This window comes from Sus scrofa, chromosome 14 (genome assembly GCF_054392235.1).
Source record: "Sus scrofa isolate SSC_HxYL_T2T_F1_AM1 chromosome 14, Sscrofa_HxYL_maternal_Yorkshire_Landrace_v2.0, whole genome shotgun sequence".
Classification (NCBI taxonomy): domain Eukaryota; kingdom Metazoa; phylum Chordata; class Mammalia; order Artiodactyla; family Suidae; genus Sus; species Sus scrofa.
In genome coordinates this window covers 99,216,817-99,240,388 of record NC_139396.1, presented here as the reverse complement: position 1 = coordinate 99,240,388, position 23,572 = coordinate 99,216,817, and the positions used below count along the sequence as shown (strand labels likewise).

Below are 23,572 nucleotides of genomic sequence, written 5' to 3'. Positions count from 1 at the left end.
CAACATTAAAGAAATGGAAATATAGGTAAATGTTACACAGAATTGCTACTGATCTTTATTTTGCTATTCTTCTGGGAAATACAATTAAATTAGTCTGGCATTGCTACTTGAATAGAAGTAACACAGTTTATATAGTCATGTTTCAATCTATTTAAAACCACATTTCAGAGAATAAAAATCAAGAGTGGGTCTCACGATTCAAACTTTCAAAATGCATTGTGGTATATAACATTAAGATTTAGGTATTTCCCTGCATAAGTAAAAAACAAAAGCCAAAGAGCAGCTTATTTTTATACTTTCTGATCTAAGCTACAATATTAATATATGGTATTAGCTGCATTTTCTGTATGCATTGTAATATTGTTATTTGTAATGTTACTGGTATTAAATTATTTTTATAGCTCAAAACAATGAATATGAAGTCACATGGCAATAGGAAGATACAGAAAAAAGAAGAAATAAGGAGAGAGAAAAAGAACATTTAAATATAAACAGGAAATGTAAAAGGGGGGTGGAGGGAGAGATTGCAGAAAATGAGAATAAAAACAATATCTGTCCAAGAGGTACTTTATCTTTTTGATTGCTACTGTAAATGAGTTTTATAGTTTGTTTATATAGCCTATTAAGTGCCTCAATATTTGAATTTTAAATCCAGCTAATTTTTTAATTCTTTGTTTACAACAGTAAACATTCCACTGGAATTTTTCATAATAGAATCAACAAAGCGTGTTCATTTATTTCCTTATTTTTTCTGTAAAATATGATGCTAACATTGGAATTTAGAGACACAGATTCTATTAAGGAAGTGTATATCTGTTTTATTTAATGCAGGTTGCTTTAGCATCTCTAGAGATCCTACTTCTCCTTTATTTTACTGTTAGGTGATCAAAATAATAGATTTTGTAATAGTGAACCATCCTTGCATTCCCAGAATTAACCCTACTTCTTAACTTGTGTTATTAATGTGGTATTAGATTCTATTTCCAAACATTATATGTGGATTTTAAACAAAAGTATTAACCTATACTTTTCCCTTAGTTTTATGCCCATTTCTTTTTCTTTCTATTATCCTTATTGGTTTATGGTATCCATATGACACCAGCCTGGAAGAAAGGAATCTAGAAGGTTTTTTTTTCCCTCCTATGCTTCTCAATGGTTTAGTCATCTTAGAATAATCTGCTCCTCAAAGTCTGGTTCATTCTCCAAGTGAAGTCACCTAGGTCTTCTACTCGAGGAGATGAAGCTATTTGATAATCTGTTCTCTTATATGAGCATCATACTATGCAATTTTCTATTTCTTTTTAGACTGAATTCTGGTGATCCACTTACCTCAGAAAATAGTTTACTCTATTCAAGTAACTCATTGTATATAAATGTAAACTCTCAATGAGATCTTCTTTTTCACACATCCTATTGATAAAGAATATGCTGAATATACTCTGAAATGGTGAGAATCTATTAAAACCAAACATGTTCACTTAGTCCTGATGGAAGTAAAAATTGGTAAAATGTTCACATGGACAAATTCAACAATTTCTATAAAAATTTACCTTGCCTATGCTCTTTGAGTTAGCAATTCTATTTCTAGGAATAAAAGAGATGGAAAATAACATGTATATCAAGGTACTCCTGAAGCATCTTTCTAAGCCATCTAAATGTCAAAAAGTAGGGGATTCACTGAACAAAATATAATGTTATCACAGAACGGACCAATATAGCCATTAAAAAGAATTACCCAGGAGTTCCCGTCGTGGCGCAGTGGTTAACGAATCCGACTAGGAACCATGAGGTTGTGTGTTCAGTCCCTGCCCTTGCTCAGTGGGTTGACGATCCGGCATTGCCATGAGCTGTGGTGTAGGTTGCAGACGCGGCTCGGATCCCGTGTTGCTGTGGCTCTGGCGTAGGCCAGTGGCTACAGCTCTGATTCGACCCCTAGCCTGGGAACCTCCATATTGCTGTGGGAGAGGCCCAAAGAAATAGCAAAAAGACAAAAAAAAAAATTACCCAGATCTCTTTGTACTGATATGGGGAAAAAATTCCACATACAAAACTTGTGTATACAGTATAACATATTCCTAAAATATGCATTGATATGCACACAGTTGTAAAGAAATAGAATAGAAATAGAATATTCTTTTTCGCAGAAGGATACAAGAAACTTGTTATAGGAAATCACATCTTATGAAAGGAAGTGGGTGAACAAAGTATGGTCACAGGAAAAAAGCCTACTTTTCACTATATACTCAAACATTAAAATTTTGGACTTTGGACCTATTAGATCCTTCTCATGTGATCCTCTCCATAGGCTAAGAGAGTGTTCTCATGGCAAAGCAGTTGACTTTTCCATTATGGGTATTCCAAAAGAAAGTAATGTAGAAGCAACAATGCCCTTAATGGTCTAGCCTCAGAAATAGCGCATCATAAATGCCAACACATTCTATTTGCTCGAAGCAAATTACTAAGGCTGTCACATATAAGAATAGGAAAATTTATTTCTTTTAAATGAAAGAATGTCAAAGAAGTAGAGAGAGGAGTTCCCTTGCGGCTCAGTGGGTTAAGGAGCCAGCATTGTCACTGCTGTGGCTCTGGTTACAACTGTAGCATGGGTTCAATCCTGGCCTGGGAACTTCTGCATGCTACAGCAGTGACCAAAACCGAAATAAAACAAAAAAAAAGAACTTTAGAGAGACACTTTCAAATATAACTAAAATACGCATTTTATATTTAGAAAATACAAACAAGAACACTACAAAATTAAATGAAAAGATGCATTTAACTCTGTGGAAGACAAACGTTTATCATTAATCCAAAGGATGATAGAGGGTATCAGGAGATTTAATTTTTATGAAATGACAAAAGACCTCAATCTGTATGTTAGTATCTAAAATCCAACTCATAATACTGTGTTTCTGAGAAGTCACAGTAGAGCAGTAATTTAATGTATGACTAAAGGACTATTTTGAAAACAGCTCTGTCCAGTGCAACATACCAATGCTGTACCACCTATTCATATAAATAAATATTTTGTGAAAACACTGAGAAAATAAATCTCAAAATCTTTAGGAATGATGATAGTGAAGTTTATTTATTTTTTGCCTTTTAGGGCCGCACCCACGACATATGGAGGTTCCCAGGTTAGGGGTCGAATTGGAGCTATAGCTCCCCACCTATACCACAGCCACAGCAACGTGGGATCTGAGCTGCATCTGCGACCTACACCACAGCCCATGGCAATGCAGGATCCCTAACCCACAGAGGGAGGCCAGGGATCGAACTCGAAACCTCATGGTTCCTAGTCGGATTTGTTTCCGCTGTGCCACAATGGGAAATCCTGGTGAAGCTTAATAACATTTGTGATAATGACAGCACCTTACCTACTAGTACATAATATCCTAACTTTATTTTACATTACACCCTCACAAATCCAAATCTACAGTGTGCATTTTATACAGCGTAGAATGAGTAAAGTGATGTACAGGAGGGCTACATAAACTTGCCCAATATCATCTGCAGCAAAAAGTTTGTCATGTAATCTAAATATCGGTGTCCTCAGCCCCTTTCCTTCATTTTGAATACGCTTTTTACATTATTTTCCTTAAGATTGTGTTGGGTAGCTCTAAAAAACTATACAATACAAACTGAATTTACTTAAAAAAAAAGCAAAATGTTTTCTCCCCCAACAAATATAGACTTGTAGAACTATATAAACACATATACTGGCTCACATACAACTGGAAAATATAAAAGAGGGTACTGTCATTTTTTCTTTACTTTTCAGTTTTCTAACATGTGTTCTAAGTCTAACAATTAAAACCATTTTTTAAAGTCTTAAGGAACAGTACAAATATGTGGGGTGGAGCATTGGGTAAAGTATCAACCGGCCACAACTTCTTACATGAAAGATTTAATTACAGGTAGAAGAGTCCAATGGCTAAGCCTGATATTCCACCTACTACACAGCCACTCCAAAAGTATGAGCCCTGTCAAGTCAGCTTTGTACATGTCCCAAGCAATGTACATTATTTGTAGTCATTGCTGCTATAAAATTAAGATTCATCCCTTAGGGGCCTAAAGGAGATGGTTTAGAATTGATAGTTGGTTCTTTTAAAAAACTGCAACACTGACTACGTTATTAGTGACTATGATCTTTCACATTTAGCATAATTTTCCTCGGAGTAGGATTAAATCTCTAAGTTTTGTTAAGGGAAAATGACCCATTTTAAATAATTTAAAGTCGTGCTCTCTATACTTACAGTTTTAAAACATTTCATCATTTAAGACAAATGATACATTTATATAAATGCTTCACAGAGATATTACTTTTCATTTCCTGAACATTTTAAAATAACTAACATATTTCAAATATTACTTGCCTGTTAGTTATATTGAGTCTACCCAATGAATATTTCATTCAATTTTTAATATGAAAAAAGGTGAAAACTGTTACATAAGACTTAAATCCCTAGAAGTCAATAAATATACTTACTATTAACATGACTGAAAGTAATCTGACCTATGAAACATATTAATTGTTCATATTTACATAGAGACCAGCTTCATAAAGTACTATAATTGGTATTGCTTACATGAAATCAAATTTCTCTAGGTTTCTTACTTTTTCAGATCTCAAATTTTTAAATTCTCAAAATTTTCATAGTTTTCTGTTACATGTTATAAAATTATTTCCAAATATACAAACAGTAAATGACAAAGCTCTTTAACTATATACACTACCTGCAATCTACCTGCTACTCCTACCAAGAACAGAGCTTCTCAATGATCAGCTAACAACCAGCTATCCATCCTCTCTTTTTCCTTATTTGAAGAAGGAAGCATAGCTGCTAATTTTCACGTAGAGACTTTGAGAAAGAAGGAAATAAAAGTTCAAGATGAGATGGACAGAAATTACTACCAAATAAGGCCTACAAAAATGAGGCCAAGGATTGTATCACTGCATAATGGATCTAAATGCTACAATGGGAGGGACCCAGGTAGGAGAGTGGAATGAGATAAGGGTTCCTAGGTCAATTCTTCATTTTACCTCACCAACTCCTGCATGTACATGCATACATATTTATGCTTAGGGCCAAACACATGCAGAGTTTAATTTCAAAAAGAGAAAATGTACTTCATCCTATTTATCTTGAACTTATTTCAAATTCCATTAACAGAAGATCAGGCCTTTCATTTCATAATAACATAAATGTTAAATAGGTACATATTTAAATATTTATATTTATAAATCAATGTGAATACATTATCCTGAGAATGCCAATGATGAAATGAGAAACTTGACTGTATAGGAATAAAAATGGAAAACTGGAGATATTGGCTCTAAATGAAAGGCAACAATGCCTCTGAGTGGGAAAATAAAACATAAGAAATGGAGAACGGGAGTTCTGAATAACTAGTCATCTTTAGAGATGCAATGCTGCAATGCACAGGGTAGGACCTTGGAAGCCAATATTTTGGCCCACTTTTTTTTTTGGCCACAACCATGGCATATGGAAGTTCCCGGCCAGGGATCAAATACCAGCCACACCTGCAATCTACGCCACAGCCACAGCAATGCTGGATCCTTAACCCACTGCAACAACCCAGGCCCAGGATGGAACATGTGACTCAGCAACAACCTGAGCCACCACAGAGACAACAATGTACCCTTAACCCACTGTATCACAGTGGTAACTCCTGAATCACTTTCTTACAGTAAAGATCAGTACCAGGCAAACTGATAGAACCAGGAACGTAATATCACAGATTCTCAATTAAATAATTCATTATTATAGATTACAAAAGTTGATATTGAACTGCAACATGCAGACTATATCTAGGAAGAATGAAGAGCAATTTCCTAAGATTTAAGACAAACAAATATTTCACAAATGCTAGATTCATTTACTAATTCAAGATTTTTATCAATAAGCTATTACATTCAAAAGACAATTCATAAAGTATTGCTATAATTAAAAACTCTGTATTAGGCATTTTATTTTACATACTTTGAATTTCCTCTCCAGTGGAATAAGAAAATTTTGTGATACTGCTCAAATTTTTAAAAACGTTATTTTTTTATATACCTACTCTTGAATATTATCAACTAAATTCAGAGCTTAATGGGGAACCCTAAATGACTATGTCTTAGAAATGCTTTAAAAGTCCTTATTTACATAGCACAAAATGTGCTAGAAGTAAAATTCAAACCTTTGATTTAATGCTCAGAAGTCAGCTAATTTGTCCATTCTTTCAAATAACATTCATGACATTATTTTGTTAGATATGAATATCTTATGATAGCATGTGTCCAAAAAAATATAAACATCTTCAAAACCAACTTATAAAAGGGTATTCATCAGAGCCCCATATTTTACCTTACCATATCTATTAGTTATGTGATAAATCACCATTATAGTGCATTATAACGCATGGGTCCTCCAATTAGAGATGAATATATAACTAACTGTATATATAGCATGGATTTTTAGGATACTATTGAAATGATTGTTTTTACAGAATAAATATAAAATTGTATAAGTCCATGAAATAACACACCAAAAATCAAACTCAAATAAAATAATGAAGTTTAACAGCACAGCTAAGCTTTTTTGATCATTTATCACTTGTCAAGCACTTTCCTAGGTAAATCACGTTTAATTTTTTTAATAAACTACAAGTTTGATAGTGTTTTTGCGTTATCATCTCATTTTACTTGTGGAGAAACTATTCCTCATAGAGTTTAAGGCTAGTCAGTATAATTTTTTCTTCTTTCTTTTTAGGGCCACGGTGTGACATATGTAAGTTCCTAGGCTAGGGGTTGAATCAAAGCTATAGCTGCTAGCCTATGCCACAGCCATAGCAACACCAGATCAGAGCCATGTCTGTAACTTACATCAGAGCTCACGGCAATGCCGGATCCTTAACCCACTGAGTGGGGGGCCAGGGATCGAAGCTGCATCCTCATGGATACTAGTTAGGTTCGTTTCCACTGAGCCACAGTGGGAACTCCCAAGGGTGGTCAGTATAAAAGTGAAGAACTAGGACGAGAATCTAAGTCATTGCCTCCAAAGATTACACTCTTTATTATAAACTTTGTATATTGCTCTCAAAATGTACTAATGTGTGACATTCAAAGGAAAAAATTCAATAAACAGATTAAAATATTTATAATTACACAAGTTATATAAGTTTTGAGCTTGTGAAAAAATAAATAAAATTAATACAAACCAGGGAATCAGGCAGTAAGAAAAATACAGCTTTCTCATATAGGATTAATGTCTATTAATTAGTTCAATCACTCAAAATATGTTCTCTGAAGTTTTTGTAAGTGATAGAGATTGTTGGAGATGCTGAGGACAGACAGCAGGAAACAAAACAAAGTGCCTGCCCTCATAATACTTATATTTCAATGAATATAAAAGTAATAAAAGGAAAAATATTAAAATAATACATTGTAGCAAGAGGCTAAAAAGGGAAAGCAAGTATGTTACCAACTCAACAGTTATGCTTAATATAAATCATCAAAATACAAGGATTAGAATTATTCTTTCCCAGTATAGAGCGTGTACCATATTATCATTTTTGAACTATTTCGTGATTCTATAAATCGTAAGCTACTTACGGCAATAATTCTTGTGCTTAAGAAAAAAATCAGAAAATAAAACCAACCCTGTAGAGACACAAATGAAACCCACCACCCCACCGAAGTCAGTTTTATAATACTTAGAGCTTGATTTCATGGACCACATATAGCCCTGGTCTTTGAATTCTCATTTTAACTACCTTCAGTCTCTTATCTGTTCACTCATTAATTGTGAGTTAAATAAAATTGTGTACATGTGTTCATGTATATCTAAGAGCCGTGATTTTATCCTTTTAAGAATATCTGCCTATAGAGGTACTATGATTATTCCTATTTTACAGAAGAGGAAGCTAAAACTTGAAAAGGTTACATGACTTGCCCAAGTTTATACTTGCCCAGCTTTGCTTAACTGCATAGCACACCCCTACACCTCAATCACTATGTTAAGCTAAAATTAAGAGTATTTTGTTTTTTACTTTGTTATCTCAAGTATCTTATCACCAAAAGTACCAAAGAACACAGAAACTCTAGAAAAGTTTATCTTTAAAAAATATGGCAGTTGATAGTACATAATTGACCACTCTAATTTAATTGGCAAAGTCATCCTCAATGTCCAACCAACCAAACGAATGAAAAAATTTCCCCTCAGAAGATGTCTGACTGGAATTTCCATTGTGGCTCAACAAATCTGACTAGTATCCATGAGGACGTGGGTTTGATCCCTGGCCTCACTCAGTGGTTAAGTATCCTGCATTGCTGTGAGCTGCAGCATAGGTCACAGACATAGCTCAGATCTCGAGTTGCTGTGGCTGTGGCATAGGCCAGCAGCTGTAGCTCCAATTCAGCCCCTTTCCTGGGAACTTCTATATGCTGTGAGTGCAGCCCTTAAAAAGAGAGAGAGAGAGGTCTGACTTTATTTTTCAGTTCAAATAAATACATTAATCCACAAAACATTTATTTTAATAGTTCCTAAATTGTAATTACAGAATAGAATGAAAAGAAATGGAACCAATGCAAGGATTTTATCCTCTGGATGAAATAAGGCTTGTCGTTTTTCTTACTGCTTTGCATCAGAGACACAATCTCAAACTGTACCCATGTTTAATGTCATACCATGGGACAATGTATCACATTAAGGTTCAAACCTAAAGTGTAAAAGCCTTGCTTTCCTTATGCAGTGGATACTTATGTGTGTTTGGATTTATACTACACAACCTCAGACCATACTACAACTACTGAAGCAAAACTGGAAGCATATTTTACTAACACTGGTAAAAGAATCCCTCTTATGTTATGAAATAATGGAAAGAAAAAAGGAAGAAAAAGAAAAGAGGAGAGGGGATAAGGAAAGAAGAGATAAAACAGAGTTTGCTTTACAGTAAAGAATGTAACCTAGAAGAATGTCATAAACACACTAAAAACATCATTTAAGAAAACAAATGATACTTATTTTAGCTACTCAAGTCTCTCACAGCCTAATTCAACAAAGAAAAAGATTACTAAAGAAGGGAGGTACTAATTCATATTTAAAATTTTCAATTGCAAGGAGAAATTCACAATTTGAATAGTCAACTCTATTTTTGTAAGACCCAAGCTACTTAAAATTATTCGATAATCTTAAAATTGGCATTAAAAGGCATCTCCTTTTTAGTGACATAAAGCTTTGACAAGACTCTGTGTTCCATCACCATCTGCCACATCCTGCTCTGATATTTATAAATATAGTTGTGCTATTGACGTTTCTACAACTGCACCAGGTGTAAAGCATTAGAAGGGAAAATTCTCTTTGATCACTCCAATGTCGTTTCTTCTTTTTAGATCTAAGCAGTCTGGACTGTTCCCAGATTCCCAGAGATATGTCTACTAAAATGCATTTTAATCTCTAACTAGTTTTTTCAGGTGAAATAGGTCAAAAGAGAGATAATCAGAATAATATATATTCATACTTAAATTAACTGTTTTATACAACAGTTTACAGAAGAAGAGATGAGGCTCTTGATCTTCATCAATATCAATTTTTAAATAGTATGACTTAATTGGAAATGCTACATGGTTCTTAAAATATCAACTCTACAATTTTGGGTTAAATATGTTTTTATTCATTGAAACACTACTATATAAACTTAATGAAAGATATTTTTAGTTAGTCAATATACACAGAGTTTGGGAAAGCTTTAAAATAATTCCAAATACTGGTTCATTACATAATGTTTGCATGAAAAAAAAAGTTAAAGCACCTCCCTCCAACACCCCGAGCTGCAATCCTGTATAAAACATAAACATACTGGCACAAGACAGTTCTCTCAAAATTCTATTTAAAAAAAAAACCTGAAAACTTGGTTACAATTTTACTCGAAATACAAATGTGGAGGCTTATCCAACTGGGAGAGAGATAAGAAACAGAAAGATTGAAAAGCCAATTATTAGAGGACCCAGGTTAGGAATTAGAAATAAGAATATATAAGAATTCAAGAAGAGATGAAGCTAAACTTAGTTAAATACTTATGTGAAGAAGAGAATCCAATCTGTTACTGATGGATTTATATGTACTATTAAGGAAGAAAATTTCTAATTAAGAACATACTGTATTTCCTGAAGAAAAATGGAGGACAGAGGGCTATTTGGCAAGGAATATATACAAATTTAATAGTTTTCACCTGAATTTAAAGTACAGCAAAGAAAGAAGTACTATTTTATTCCCAAGCTCTCTGCTTTAAATAAGAGAAAAAATATATTTAGAAAATGATGGCCATTAAAACAAGAATAATTACTCTTTCTTACTGAATAGAGTATCATAAAAATCCATATAGCCTCAACATTTGGGGGATAATAGGGAGAATAAATATTAGTACCAATGACAATCTCCTTATATTCCAGGAAACAAAAAAATATTTGATTACATGTTCAGAATATATCCAAAAATGACAAAATTTTAACAAAATCAGAACATTGGAAAAATCAATAAACCAATTTGTAGGAAGTTTTAAAAGAATGAGTTTGTATAGCTTAAAACAATAAAGAAATACCACGTGTAGATGGTCATCAGGCTTCTTAAAAAAAAAATCACTGAGTTAGAAAAGAGCATAGGAGCTTCCATCCTGGCTCAGTGGAAATGATTTTGACTAGTATGCACAAGGACACAGGTTCAATCCCTGGCCTCACTCAGTAGGTTAAGGGTCCGGTGTTGCCCTGAGCTGTGGTGTAGATCGCAGACACAGTTCGGATCTGATGTTGATGAGTCTGTGGCCTAGGCCAGCTACAGGTCCAATTTGATTCCTAGCCTGGGAACCTCCACATGCCATGGGTGTGGCACTAAAAATACAAAGAAAAAAGGAAGAAAAGAAAAAATAAGGAAAGAGCATAAATCACCAATGAGCAAAAAAGTATCCAAACATTGGGAGTTCCTGTCATGGCTCAGCAGTTAACGAACCCAACTAGCATCCATGAGGTTTATGAAAATCAGTAGCCCCAGCATAAGAACAGAAAACAACAGCCCACTGGCCTTAAAATACAATGACCAACATTTTAGAATGCCATCCCAGGAACAAATATATCAAAAATATATCTCTATAGCTATGTATAATATATATATAAATATCAATATATTGATATAAAAAATAATTATGGAGCAAATTAATGGAGTAGGCAGAAATCTTTCACAGAAGCATTAAAACAAACAAACCAACCATCATGTAGACCAACATATGAAATTGTGGGAATTGCAGAAGAGAGAAGTAGCAGAAAAAAGCATTTAAAGACATTATGGCCAAAAACTTCCCAAATTTGATACCGGCACATACACATGCACAAACATATCCAAGAAGCTCAATGAACTCCAAGGAGAATAAACTCAAAGAGATTCGTACCAAGACTTCACTAAACTAGCCAAAGACAGAGAATCTTACAAGCGGAGAGAAACAACCTGTTAAGAATAAGGAGTCCCCAATAACATTAAAAGCTGATTTCTCATAAAAAACCATGGAGGCCAGAAGTGATAAAAGAGCTGTCAACCAAGAATTCTAAGTTCAGCAAAATTATTCTTTCAGAATAAAGTATAAATTAAGACATTCCCAGATAAGCACAAAAGCTAAAGAAGTTTGTTAATTGTAGGTGTGCCCTACAAGAAATGATAAAAAGAGTCCTTCAAACTGAAATGAAAGGACACTAGATAGTAACTTAAAAACAAAACAAGGAATGAAGAACATTGATGAAGTAACTACATAGGTAAACATAAAAGCCAATATCACCATATTTTTGGTCTGCAACTCCTCTTTTATTCCTATAAGATTTAAAAAGTAAATGCATTAAATGATAATTATAAATCTACGCTAATGAGTACAAGATATATAAAGATGTAATCAGTGACAACGATATAAAGGAGGGGGGATAGAGATGTAAAGGGGCACAGTGTTTCTGCTTTTGAAACTAAGTTTGTACTATTCAAACTACATTGTCAGATGTTTAGAATCGTCACCCCAAAGTCACAACCAAGATGTTAATCGTCACCCCCAAAGTCACAACCACCCCAAAGTCACAACCAAGAAAATAACTAAAACACATACAGAAAAAGAAAGAAGATGGGAATCAAAATGGTACATGACCAAAAATAAAAAATATAAACAAATGAGTACTTAACAGGGACTGAATTGTGTCCTACCAAAATTTCTATGTTGAAGCTCTAACCTCCAAGATCTCAGAATGTAATGGTACTTTTAAAAAAGAGATAATTAAGTTAAAGTGAGGCATTTATGGTAGGGTCTAATCCAGTCTGAACTGAGTTCTTCTAAGTATTGATAGAAACACATAGGGAGACACGAGGGGATTGCACAGAAGGACAACTACGTGAAGATGAAGCAAGAGAAGAGAGGACCAGAAGAAACCAAAGTTGTTAACACCTTGATATTAGACTTCTAAGTCTGCTTGAACTGTGAGAAAATTAATTTCTCAAGTGTATGCCACCTAGTCCATGTATTGTTATGGAAGCATGAGCATACCAACACAGAACTTAAATTATTTATTATTCTGTCACATAAGTGCTATTATTTTAAATATAATAATAGGAATAGTTAACAGTGACAGTTAGCAATAATGAAAAGTAGGACTAAATAGTATGTATAAGAAAATATAATAATTGGGTTTTTTGTTTAACTAAATACAGCAACTTATTTTAACTTTTCCTTACCTCTTTATTAGATAAACTTTTACAAGCCATACTATATATTCTTAACACACATAGACATAAGATTTTTAAAAAGAAGAGTAAGTATAACTGGATTAAACAGATATTACTAAAATTAAGAAAAAAAATAACATGGCATGTTCCTTTTTGTCCCATGAAATAAAAGAACATTTTTATTCTGTGTTTTTTTAGAATTATTGGGGCACCTTCTTAAAGTGTGGTAAAGCTGAGTATATTTAAATGTAAAATTCATTTTGACTTATGGCATTACTCTCATTAAGTCCACATGATGCCATCAAGTGAAATATCTTTCCAACAATAGCATTTGAGCATGGAATACTTAGGATTTTACTTAATAGTAATAGCAGGTACTTAGATATAGAAGAATTGGTTTCTACCTCTACAAAATATTGACCTATCCTGAATCTAAATGCTTGTTTTGATATTCAACTGTTTATTCAGTCATTTCCTTTCCATTTATAGATTCATTAAATATACTATTCCTGACTAAAATGAACATTATTTCAAAACACTCCAAAGCACAACAGTGATTTCAACAGTGCTGTCAAAGTTGGATTCTAAGTTGCAGTTTTAGTAAAGAAATTGAGAAAATTCCATATAAGTTGGCTGCCCTTTGATAGTAACCTTTTCCCCTCTTGAGATATAGAGCAGTCATATTACATAAAACTGAGTCATATGTTTGTTGTATGAGGGTTTTTTTTTTTTTTCAGGTTCCTTATGGCCTCTTCAAATATCATCAAACATTTTTGGAGAAATAGCATGTAAATTTTTGTTTTACTGTAATCCTTCCATTCTCATCTTAAATGTATTACATTAGACAAGGACATCCTTCTTGTCTCACATTTTTAAAATATTATACTGCAGGACCTATTTTCTAAGTCCAGCAACAATTACAGCCATGTTTTAGGCACATGTCCAAAGAGGCTCTATCCGTCTATTTCTTTAAAGTAAGAAATCACCTTAAGTGTATCTGCATATTTTAAGAAAACTGAAAAGTGACCAAAAACATTCACTATGAGAACATCAATCACAGGCAAGCAAATCACATCCCTTTTTAGAAGGGCTGTATACAAGGTGTGCAGGATATTTAAAACATAAAATCTTTTTATTTTCATTACTAAGAAGTTGACGTTGCAAAGAATTTGCCAAAATTTAAATCTGCACTGTCAAATACAGAGATGAGAAAAGTCTAGAACTGTAGTTGGACATGATAACAATATTTTATGGTGCCTGTGGTTTCATTAAAATCTTCAAGAACATGTTTTAACTAATTAAAGTATCTAACAGCTCATGGGAACATTTCCTTGTTGAAGAGATTTATCACATCACTTGACATCAAAGCATGATTGTCGGTAAGATCTGACAGAATGAGCTCTACATTGTCAAGTGTTAACCTTTACTGTCCATATGACATTTGATCCTTTCACAGAGGTGATGATTTTTGCGAAGAACATTCACCTTCGATGTTCTTGCATATTTTTCTATGGTTCCTGAATTACTGTTGTTAAAGTACTGAACAAGGAGAAATCGATGCAAACCTGCTGTTGTGTAGGGAAATTACCTTGAAGCCCTGGTAGAGTCCAAGTACATACATAAGCAATCTATCTCAGAGGGCACACAACAGAAAAAGCCTTCTGACCAAATTAAGATATTGAAGTCACAGATTTATCTATTTAAAACACACAACAAGAAGCAAAGGAAAGAGACAGGGTAAGTTTAACACTCAGGATGCTAAGGACAACACTCCTGAATGTTCAAACATCACCTGCCTTCCACCTCATCTGCCTTCCCTCATGCTGATGGTATAGTTATGAGAACCTATTCTCAACCTCGCTCACCTACAGTTTGAGGAAGCAGGCCCTCAGACAGGAGTCCCTGGGAGATCTTAAAAAGCAAGGACACTAAAGCTTGATGTCATGGCTTTATTTGCCTCTCCTGGGTTATATGCATATGGAGCCAGAATGAGAAGAGTTTCACTAATGATTTGTCTTGTGGGAGGTAATATATACTGTCAGCGCAGTGGTATATGATCATAATAGGGTCTTTCCATCCCTTTCTATCCAGAAGTAATACTTGTTTGTTACAGTACAGTTTTATTCTATCTTTAGCAGTCTTATCGGATAGAAACCTACTTGCTATTTATATTTAACAAGTCTTATCAACTTTGCCTGTTTCCCAAGCTACTTACTTATTTACTATCTATACTTAAAACATCCTATGAGTTTTGCCACAATCTTTTTATTTTTTTACACAGAGCCATGAATGAGCATATTTTTACACACAATAACTATACTCATCCCAAAATAACCATCACTGAAAATTCACAGGATTCCAAAAGGCAAAATATGATTTGAAAGCACTGAAATATAATTAATAATAACAACAGGAGGGATGGAGGAGAAGTGCTAATAATTGTGGAATGCATTCAATGTGCCAGACCTCCTTCTCCATACCTTGCGGGTATTAGCTGTCAGTCCTCACCATGAGCTGGGGAGGCAGGTACTGCTACTTCCCTTCTAGGAGGAGACTGAAGCCTGGGAGCTGCCCAGAGTCACATTGAGAGTTCAGAGCAGGCTTCGGACCTGGTCCGGCTCCATGGTCTACGCTCTTGACCATGACATCATACGGTTCAACAAGGCACAACTTGTTTTCACATTCAACCCAGGATTACCCTGGCAAGACTGAAGTTACCTCGCCAAGGAGAGGCAACAAAAATCCCTCAGCGGCTTGCACTCAACCCTGTTTCCGAGGCTGCTCTGACACGGATCCTGTGGATCTCTGGTACAATAAAATGTCAAGCCAGATCTGGTCCACTCCCGGCTCTATCATTTTCTTGGATTGATCCTTTGATCATTATGTAATTTCCTTCTTTGTCCCTGAAAATATTCTTCATTTTAAAGTCTATTTTGTCTGATATGAGTATTGCTACTCCAGCTTTCTTTTGATCCCCGTTTGCATGAAATATTTTCTTCCATCCTCTCACTTTCAATTTGTATGTGTCCCTAGAAGTGAAGTGGGTCTCTTGAAGACAGCATATATATGGGTCTTGTTTTTGTATCCATTCAGCCAGTCTATGTACAATCTTATAAGTTACTAGTTTAATATCTATGAATTTCATCTATCCTGTTATTTTTCTTGTCTTTACAGAATAATTGAATTATTCTCAAAATACCTATTACATAAAACACATACAGAAAAATCACATTACACACGATAGAGACCAAATAAAAATATATAGAATTAAATAGCTTATGAATACTTTGATGATGATCAAATCCTTATCATCACCAGTTCACAGCACCTGGTGGCCATTCAGTTGGTGTGGCTATACTGAACTTATATGTGTTGCCCAATATTTGATTTTTCAGTAATCTAGAATGATAGATAAAATGGAAGACTGCAATCCAGTTGTTTTCCAAGGCGAAGGAGAACACAAATGGATAAGAAGACGGTTGGTTCAAAGCCAACCAATCAAACACACAAACATAAAACAAAACCCGGCACCTTCCCTGGTGGGCTGTACCTGGCTAGACTTTTTAGATAGCTTAAAGCCTAACCTCACTCATCCACCACATTAGATTCAAGTAAGACTACATCAGGACTGTTCACACTAAAGCTCTAATTATTTTATCAGATTTTACTTAAAATTTAAACAACACAGTTTCTGTTACCAGTTAGTAAGAGGGACAATGACTAGCACATAGAAAATGCCCATAAATACCGTCTTTATGTACAAAGGAATCAGTTCTTTCTATTAATGAGCCAAGGAAAATCTGAGAAATCCTCCTTCCAAAGTAAAGTACTTCTACAGGAATGTTTTTCAAAACTGTGTGGTTTATCCAGTCATAAATTATAATTGGGCAATTATATAGTTGGATCATCAATCAAAACGGAAAAGCACTCTCAAAATATTAGGGAAACTGAAAAGCCAAACAAGATGTTCAACTGAGGACTAAACTAAGATAAGTATTTGTAAGTGAATGAGAGCCACAAATCTGGTTGTTCTGTCCATGAATGGGTAAATTGACATTTTATTAAGATGAAGAAAATTCAGGAAAACAGGGTCAGGGGAAAACCCTTCAACCCTAGGGGATTCCAAATTTTCTTTTAAAAAGCGTTTTTTAAAACATTCATAATCTCATTAACCTGTATGAATTTCATCTGAGTTAAGCTTTAACCTCTATATTTACAGATGAAAGGCCCAGAAAAGTAGCTTTACAGCCAGTAAAGTGACAAAGCCTGAACTCAAACCCAGTTCTAATGAACTCCTAATGACTCAGGAGCAAGCCTATGCTCTTGACTTGGTATGTTGACTCACTGATTATTGAATAAGCAAATGAAATCCATAATTTGAATCAAGTTGATATCACCTCCTATTGAAGCATTTCTAGAATCTACTTTTTAACTTATTTTTTAATTGTGGTCAAATAGACGTATGCAAAATTTTTAATCACTTTTAAGCATACAGCACAGTAGCATTAAGGACATTCACCTTGTTGTACAACCATCACCACCATTCACCTCTACAACTCTTTTCATTTTGTAAAACAGAAACCCTATACCCAATAAGCAATAACTCCTCATTTTACCTTCGCACAAGCCCTACAAATCACCATTATATTTCCCAACTCTAAGAATTTGACTAATATAGGAACCTCATGTAAGTGGAACCATCATTACTAGTTCTTCTGTGACTGGGTTATTTCACTTAGCATGTACCCTCAAGATTTATCTGCACTGCAGTATGTGTCCGAATTTCCTCACTTTTTTAAGGACTCATAATCTACCACTATACGCACATACCACATTTTGTTTATCCATTCATTCCTGAAGGACATTTGGGTGGCTTCCATCTTTTAGCTTTTGTGAATAATGCTGCTAGGAACAACAGGGTGTACACATAGCTCTTCAACATTCTGATTTTAATTCTTTTGGGTATGTAACCTCTTTTAGGCTGCTGAGACTGCTGTAACAAAATATCATAGACTGGATGGCTTCAACAAAAGAATTTTTTTCTGGATTTCTGGAAATCCAAGATCAAGATAAAGTTGATTTCTTTCCTAGTGAGGACTTTCTTCCTGGCTTATAGATGGCCACCCTGTCATTGTGTCCCCTTAAGGGGAGGAGGAGGGACAGGAAGAAGGAACACAAGAGGGAGTGGTCTCTGACATCTCTTCTTCTAAGGGCACTAATTCCTCATGATGCAATCCTTCATGACCTCATCTACCCAAGTAAGATCTCAAAGACTCTAAATATCATATTGGGGGTTAGAGTTTTAAGGTATGAATTTAGGGGTTCACAAAGTTTCCATCCATAGCATACTCAGAAGTGGAACTGCTGAATCAGATGGTAGCTATTTTTTTTTTTTTTTTCCTTTTTAGGGCTACACCTGTGGCATATGGAAGTTCTGGCCTATACCAAAGGCACAGCAATGCCAGTCTGAGCCATATCTGTGATCTACACCACAGCTTGCAGCAACACAGGATCCTTAACCCACTGAGCGAGGCCAGGGATCGAACTTGCATGCTCATAGACACTATATCAGGTTCTTACCACGCTGAGCCACAACAGGAACTCCCAGATGGTAATTCTTTTTTAATTTCTTGAAAAACCACCATACTGTTTTCCACAATGGCTACACCATCTTATATTTCCACCAATAGTATACAGGGCTTTGATTTTTCTGTACCCTTGCCAACATTTGTTATTTTTTATTTATGTGACAGTAGCCATTCTAATGGATGTGTGGTAGGCAGTAAAATTTTTTAAAGAATTAAATTCTATTTGGAAGCAATATGCAAAATAGAAAGCAAAAGTGCTCTGCTTTTAAAACAATACCTCTAGAACAAAGCTAGCAATTACCCTTGCCTCTTTTGCCAGCCTCTGAGAGGTTCCACTAACAGTTTGAGAAAAATCTTATTAGAACGAAGACAGCTAAACCAGTCTTATGTTAGGGATGGAGTAAGAGTTCAAGTTGGGCAAAGAAAAACTGCTATTCATGGGTATCTCTTTCAATTTTCCTAGTTCAAATTTAAAACTTCCTAAAATTTAGGATATATGATACAAATCATACTGGAACAATGGGAATTGTGATTCAACTAGGAATTGAACATCATGTTAGAGGTGTTATATTGAGTTTTGCCTTCAACTTTCTAGAAACTGGCAAAAATCAAATAATTCAGTACTGATGCATTTTTATTCTGGTTCTTATAAATCTGTTTGTCTCTTAGGAGTAGAGATGATTGCACCTATAACATGATATTGTACCTAATAGCTTGCAGTTCTCTCTTTCCACCCCATCCCCAAATATATTTTTATAATAAAAGCTTCATGAGTATGATACAAGTCCATTATGAACACCTGCATCACCAACGTCTAACCACCTGGCACACAGTAGGAATTTAAATGATGATGAAGAAGGGAAGGAAAAAAGAAAAGGAAAAATTAGGATAGTAGTTAAAAGAGAAACCGCAAGTTTCACAAAGTAACCAAGCATTTTGGGGAGTTCCGTCATGGCTCAGCAGAAATGAATCTGACTAGTATCCATGAGGATGCAGGTTCGATCCCTGGCCTCGTTCAGTGGGTTAAGGATCCAGCAGTGCCATGAGATGTGGTTTAGGTCACAGACGCAGCTCAGTTCTGGCGTTGCTGTGGCTATGGCTGTGGCATAGGCCAGGGGTTACATCGGCGATGAGACCCCTAGCCTGAGAACCTCCATGTGCCATGGATGCAGCCCTTAAAAGACAAAAAAAAAAAAAAAAAAGAATTTGGGAAACAAGGAACATGTCTTATTTATTAATAAATCTATCACATAGCACACAGTATTATATAGATCAATACATGTTGGCTGACCTGAATTGAAAAGCTCTGTGTATGGTATAAAAGAAAGGTTGATAGTCTAGAAATCAGGATAAGATTTCAATTCTAAAAATACCACTAATATGGAATTCCCGTCATGGCTCAGTGGAAATGAGTCTGACTAGCATCCATGAGGACATAGGTTTGATCCCTGGGCTCACTCAGCAGGTTAAGGATCCTGTGGTGCCGTGAGCTGTGGTGTAGGTCGCAGGTGCGGCTCAGATCCTGCGTTGCTATGGCTGTGGTGTTATAGCTCCGATTTGACCCCTAGCCTGGTAACCTCCATATGCCGCAGGTGCGGCCCAAAAAAAAGACAAAAAATAAAATAACAAATAAAAATAAAAGTAAAAATACCACTAATAACAAATTTAAAATACTGGATGAGCTACCCAAAACTTTAATTCTCTTTACTTCTTTGTACAATAGAGAAACTAATAAACCATTAACAGGATACACTGTTAGAGTCTACATGAAGTATTAAGTTTTAAAAAATATAATGCTTAAGCAATAATTATTTTATTAATGAGACCCATATCAGGTAGAAATCCAATGAACACCTTGATATTAATTATATGTTATAAACTTTGGAAAGATAAGAAATTGATAGTAGTTAGGATAGTAGTTAAAAGAGAAAATGATGGAGAGCTTCAAAAAAGGACAGACTTTACTAGGGGACAGCTCAGCCTCCCAGAACTAGAAGGAGAAAAGACTGGAAAGGTTGTAGAATGTGCTTTGATAGACTGGGGCTTTAAAAAAGACATCTGTTATAGATAGAATTGTGTTCCCTTACTCCCCTTGTCCAAATCATATTTTGAAGTCCTAAACTACAAGGTGATTATATTTGGAGAAGGACCTTAAAGGAGACCATTAAAGTTAAATACGGTCCTAAGGGCGGGGGCCTCATCCAACAGAACTGGCATTTTTATAAGAGGAAGAACTTCTCTCTTTCTCTCTCTCTCAGAACAGAAAAAAGCCCACATGCGGACACAATGAGAAGGCAGCATCTACATACCTCCTGGAAGCTTCACCAGAAACCAAACCTGACAGCACCTCGATCTTGAAGAATAACCAGCCTCCAGGCTTAAAATAAATTCATCTTGCTTAAGCTACCCAGCCTGTAGTATTTTGTTATGCATCCTGAGAAGACTAACACAAATATCTAAGAACAAAAAGTAAACTGCCTTTTTTCTGTTAAACTGAGGCCACAAAGTCATCACCAGAATGTTTAAAAAAAAAAAAAAAATCAACTGACAAATACAAAGACTTTTTCAGACCACTGCATATAAAATTTTACAACCTGAAATATTTTAATACTATAATTAAATTTGAGCTTTGGAAGTATGTCTAAATCTGTACGTCTAAATTTAATAAAAGTTCAGAAAAAAGGGAAATTGTTCAACCTTTGTCAATTTTCTACTTCTCCAGTCCTTAATTAAAATTCAAAAGGAAAGCATGAATCAATAAAAAAATCAAAATAACCTGAGTTCATCAGAGTTGACCTATGACTTGACTGCAGTGAGCAGGATTTTGAGCTAGTTTACAAATCACATAGGTAAAAACCAGAAGTTTGTAAAGCTTTTTAATGTCCTTCATAATTGGAAGGTGACATAGAACACGGACACTTCCACTTAAGATTAGATTAGGCTGGTTGACTTGAAGAGTTTATGTCAAAATAAGGGGCACTAAAGATAGATATAGATATATGAATTATACATATTACATGCATTTTAAAGATACATAGATGTAAGTATTTATATGTAACACAAGAAAACTTATAGTATCTTGATAAAAGAATGTCCTTTCTAAGGACATGAAACGCAGAAATCATCAAGTTTAATTACGCTAGAAAAAAAAGAAAACTAAAAAGTCTGGCACAGAAAAAGACACTATATTCCAAGTTGAAGTATAAATAACAGATAAGGAACACTTCCAGCTTACAGAATTTAAAAAGGAATACTATCGATAAAGTACAAGGAATTTCTGAAAGTCACTAAGATATGACAAATTGTAAAAAAACAACTGAAGAATACAACAAGTACCTAAAAAAAAATATAAATAACAATAAACATTCAAAACCAACAAAAATATTCTGCAGCAACAAAATATAACAAAATATAGACTGGAACAATTATGTGCAATGACCGAAAGTCTAAAATCATTTTGAATCTATTTCTTTATCATCTTTAAAACAATTAACCAACCTGAGCCACTTTAATTGAATTCTGGGTAGAGCCACCAGCATGATATTCAACTTTGAATTTTTTTACAAGTTCATCAAACCTAAAAGAAAAATCACATTAAAAAAATTAAGTTAGCATTTGTCAACTGTCAAAATGCAAATTTTTCTCATTATGTGTATTAAATCACATTAGTGAAAATTTATGAATTATATAATTATGTTGAACAAATGAATTAAAATATTACATAAAAAATAACTTTGCTAAATCTCCATACTTAAGAAATTCTTCCCATAAATGTACAACTATAAGAATTTAAAATACATAGGCTTACATGAGGTAATCACCTCATACAAGTCAGAATGGCCATCATCAATAAGTCTGCAAATAACAAATGCTGGAGAGGGTGTGGAGAAAAGGGAACCCTCCTACACTGTTGGTGGGAAAGTAAACTGGTACAATCACTATGGAAAACAGTATGGAGGTTACTCAGAAAACTAAATATAGAACTACCAAATGATCCAGCAATCCCACTCCTGGGCATGTATCTGAACAAAACTATAATTCAAAAAGATACATGCACCCCCATGTTCATAGCAGTACTATACACAACAGCCAAGACATGGAAACAACAGAAATGTCCATCAACAGTTGAATGGATTAAGAAATGGTCACACACACACACACACACACACACACTGGAATACTACTCGGGCATAAAAAAGAATGAAATAATACCACTTATAGCAACATGAATGCAACTAAAGATATCATATTAAGTGAAGTAAATCAGAAAGACAAATACCATATAATTTATACACAGAATCTAAAATATGGCACAAATGAACCTATCTACAAAACAGAAACAGACTCACAAACATAGAGAACAGACTTGTGGTTGCCAGGGGGACAGGTGAGGAAGTGGGATGGACTAGGACTTCAGGCTTAGTAAATGGGAACTATTACATTTAGAATGGATAAATAATGAGGACTTATTGTATTGCACAGGGAACTATATCCAATCTCCTAGGATAGACCACTATGGGAAGTAAAATAAAAAATGAATGTATATACATGTATGACTGAGTCAATCTGCTGTACAACAGAAATTGCACAACACTGTAAATCAACCATACCTTAATTAAAAAGTAAATAAATAAATAAAGACTGACTATAATAACAATTAAACTAAAGGTAAAAATAAAAATTTATCAATTATTACTGTTTATAAGCAAGGCATATTTTCCTATATTAAATGCTGAACTCTAGAATATTTACAAATGTACATTTTAATAAGTTCTAATAGTTTTAGATATCATAAAAGCTATTGTTCTAGAATGTAAAGAATAGGGAAATTACATTGGGTTGTTAATGATTTTGGGCAAGATATATGGTATCACAATTTCTGTTTCTGCAAATAAAGGTACAGGGAGAGATGATCTAAAGCTTTGATTCTTCATTATTTTGGCATCTGATAACGACTACAGAACTTCTCTCCAGGAAAATACATGCACTCACTACATATAAAACTTTCCATACAAGACAATCCATATAAACCCCTTATACACATACTCAGCAAAAGAGCTATGGACAGTGATTCAAATGAGCCTCAAAAAATAGATGGCATTTAATAATAGAGACCACAAATCCATATTCTCTACTTCATATTTCTAACATGTTAGATGCTATGGGAAATATCCAAAGGGCACAGGGGTATATTTTAATTTTAAAGTAGGTACAAACTTTGGAAGGAAAAAA

General features: G+C 34.5%; 1 protein-coding gene across 9 annotated transcripts in view; it reads right to left on the bottom strand.

The window, feature by feature from the left end:
• The window catches only part of ADK (adenosine kinase), a 481,834-nt gene that overhangs the window by 299,833 nt on the left and 158,429 nt on the right, over positions 1-23,572 (bottom strand). For all 9 annotated transcript variants that reach the window (XR_014828152.1, XR_014828151.1, XR_014828153.1 and 6 more), the window contains exon 4: positions 21,839-21,917. Coding sequence is in view for 3 of the 9 variants with exons in the window: in XM_084997382.1 (XP_084853508.1) it covers positions 21,839-21,917 (79 nt within the window). In the remaining 6 variants the exon portion in view is untranslated. The remainder of the gene's footprint in view (positions 1-21,838; positions 21,918-23,572) is intronic.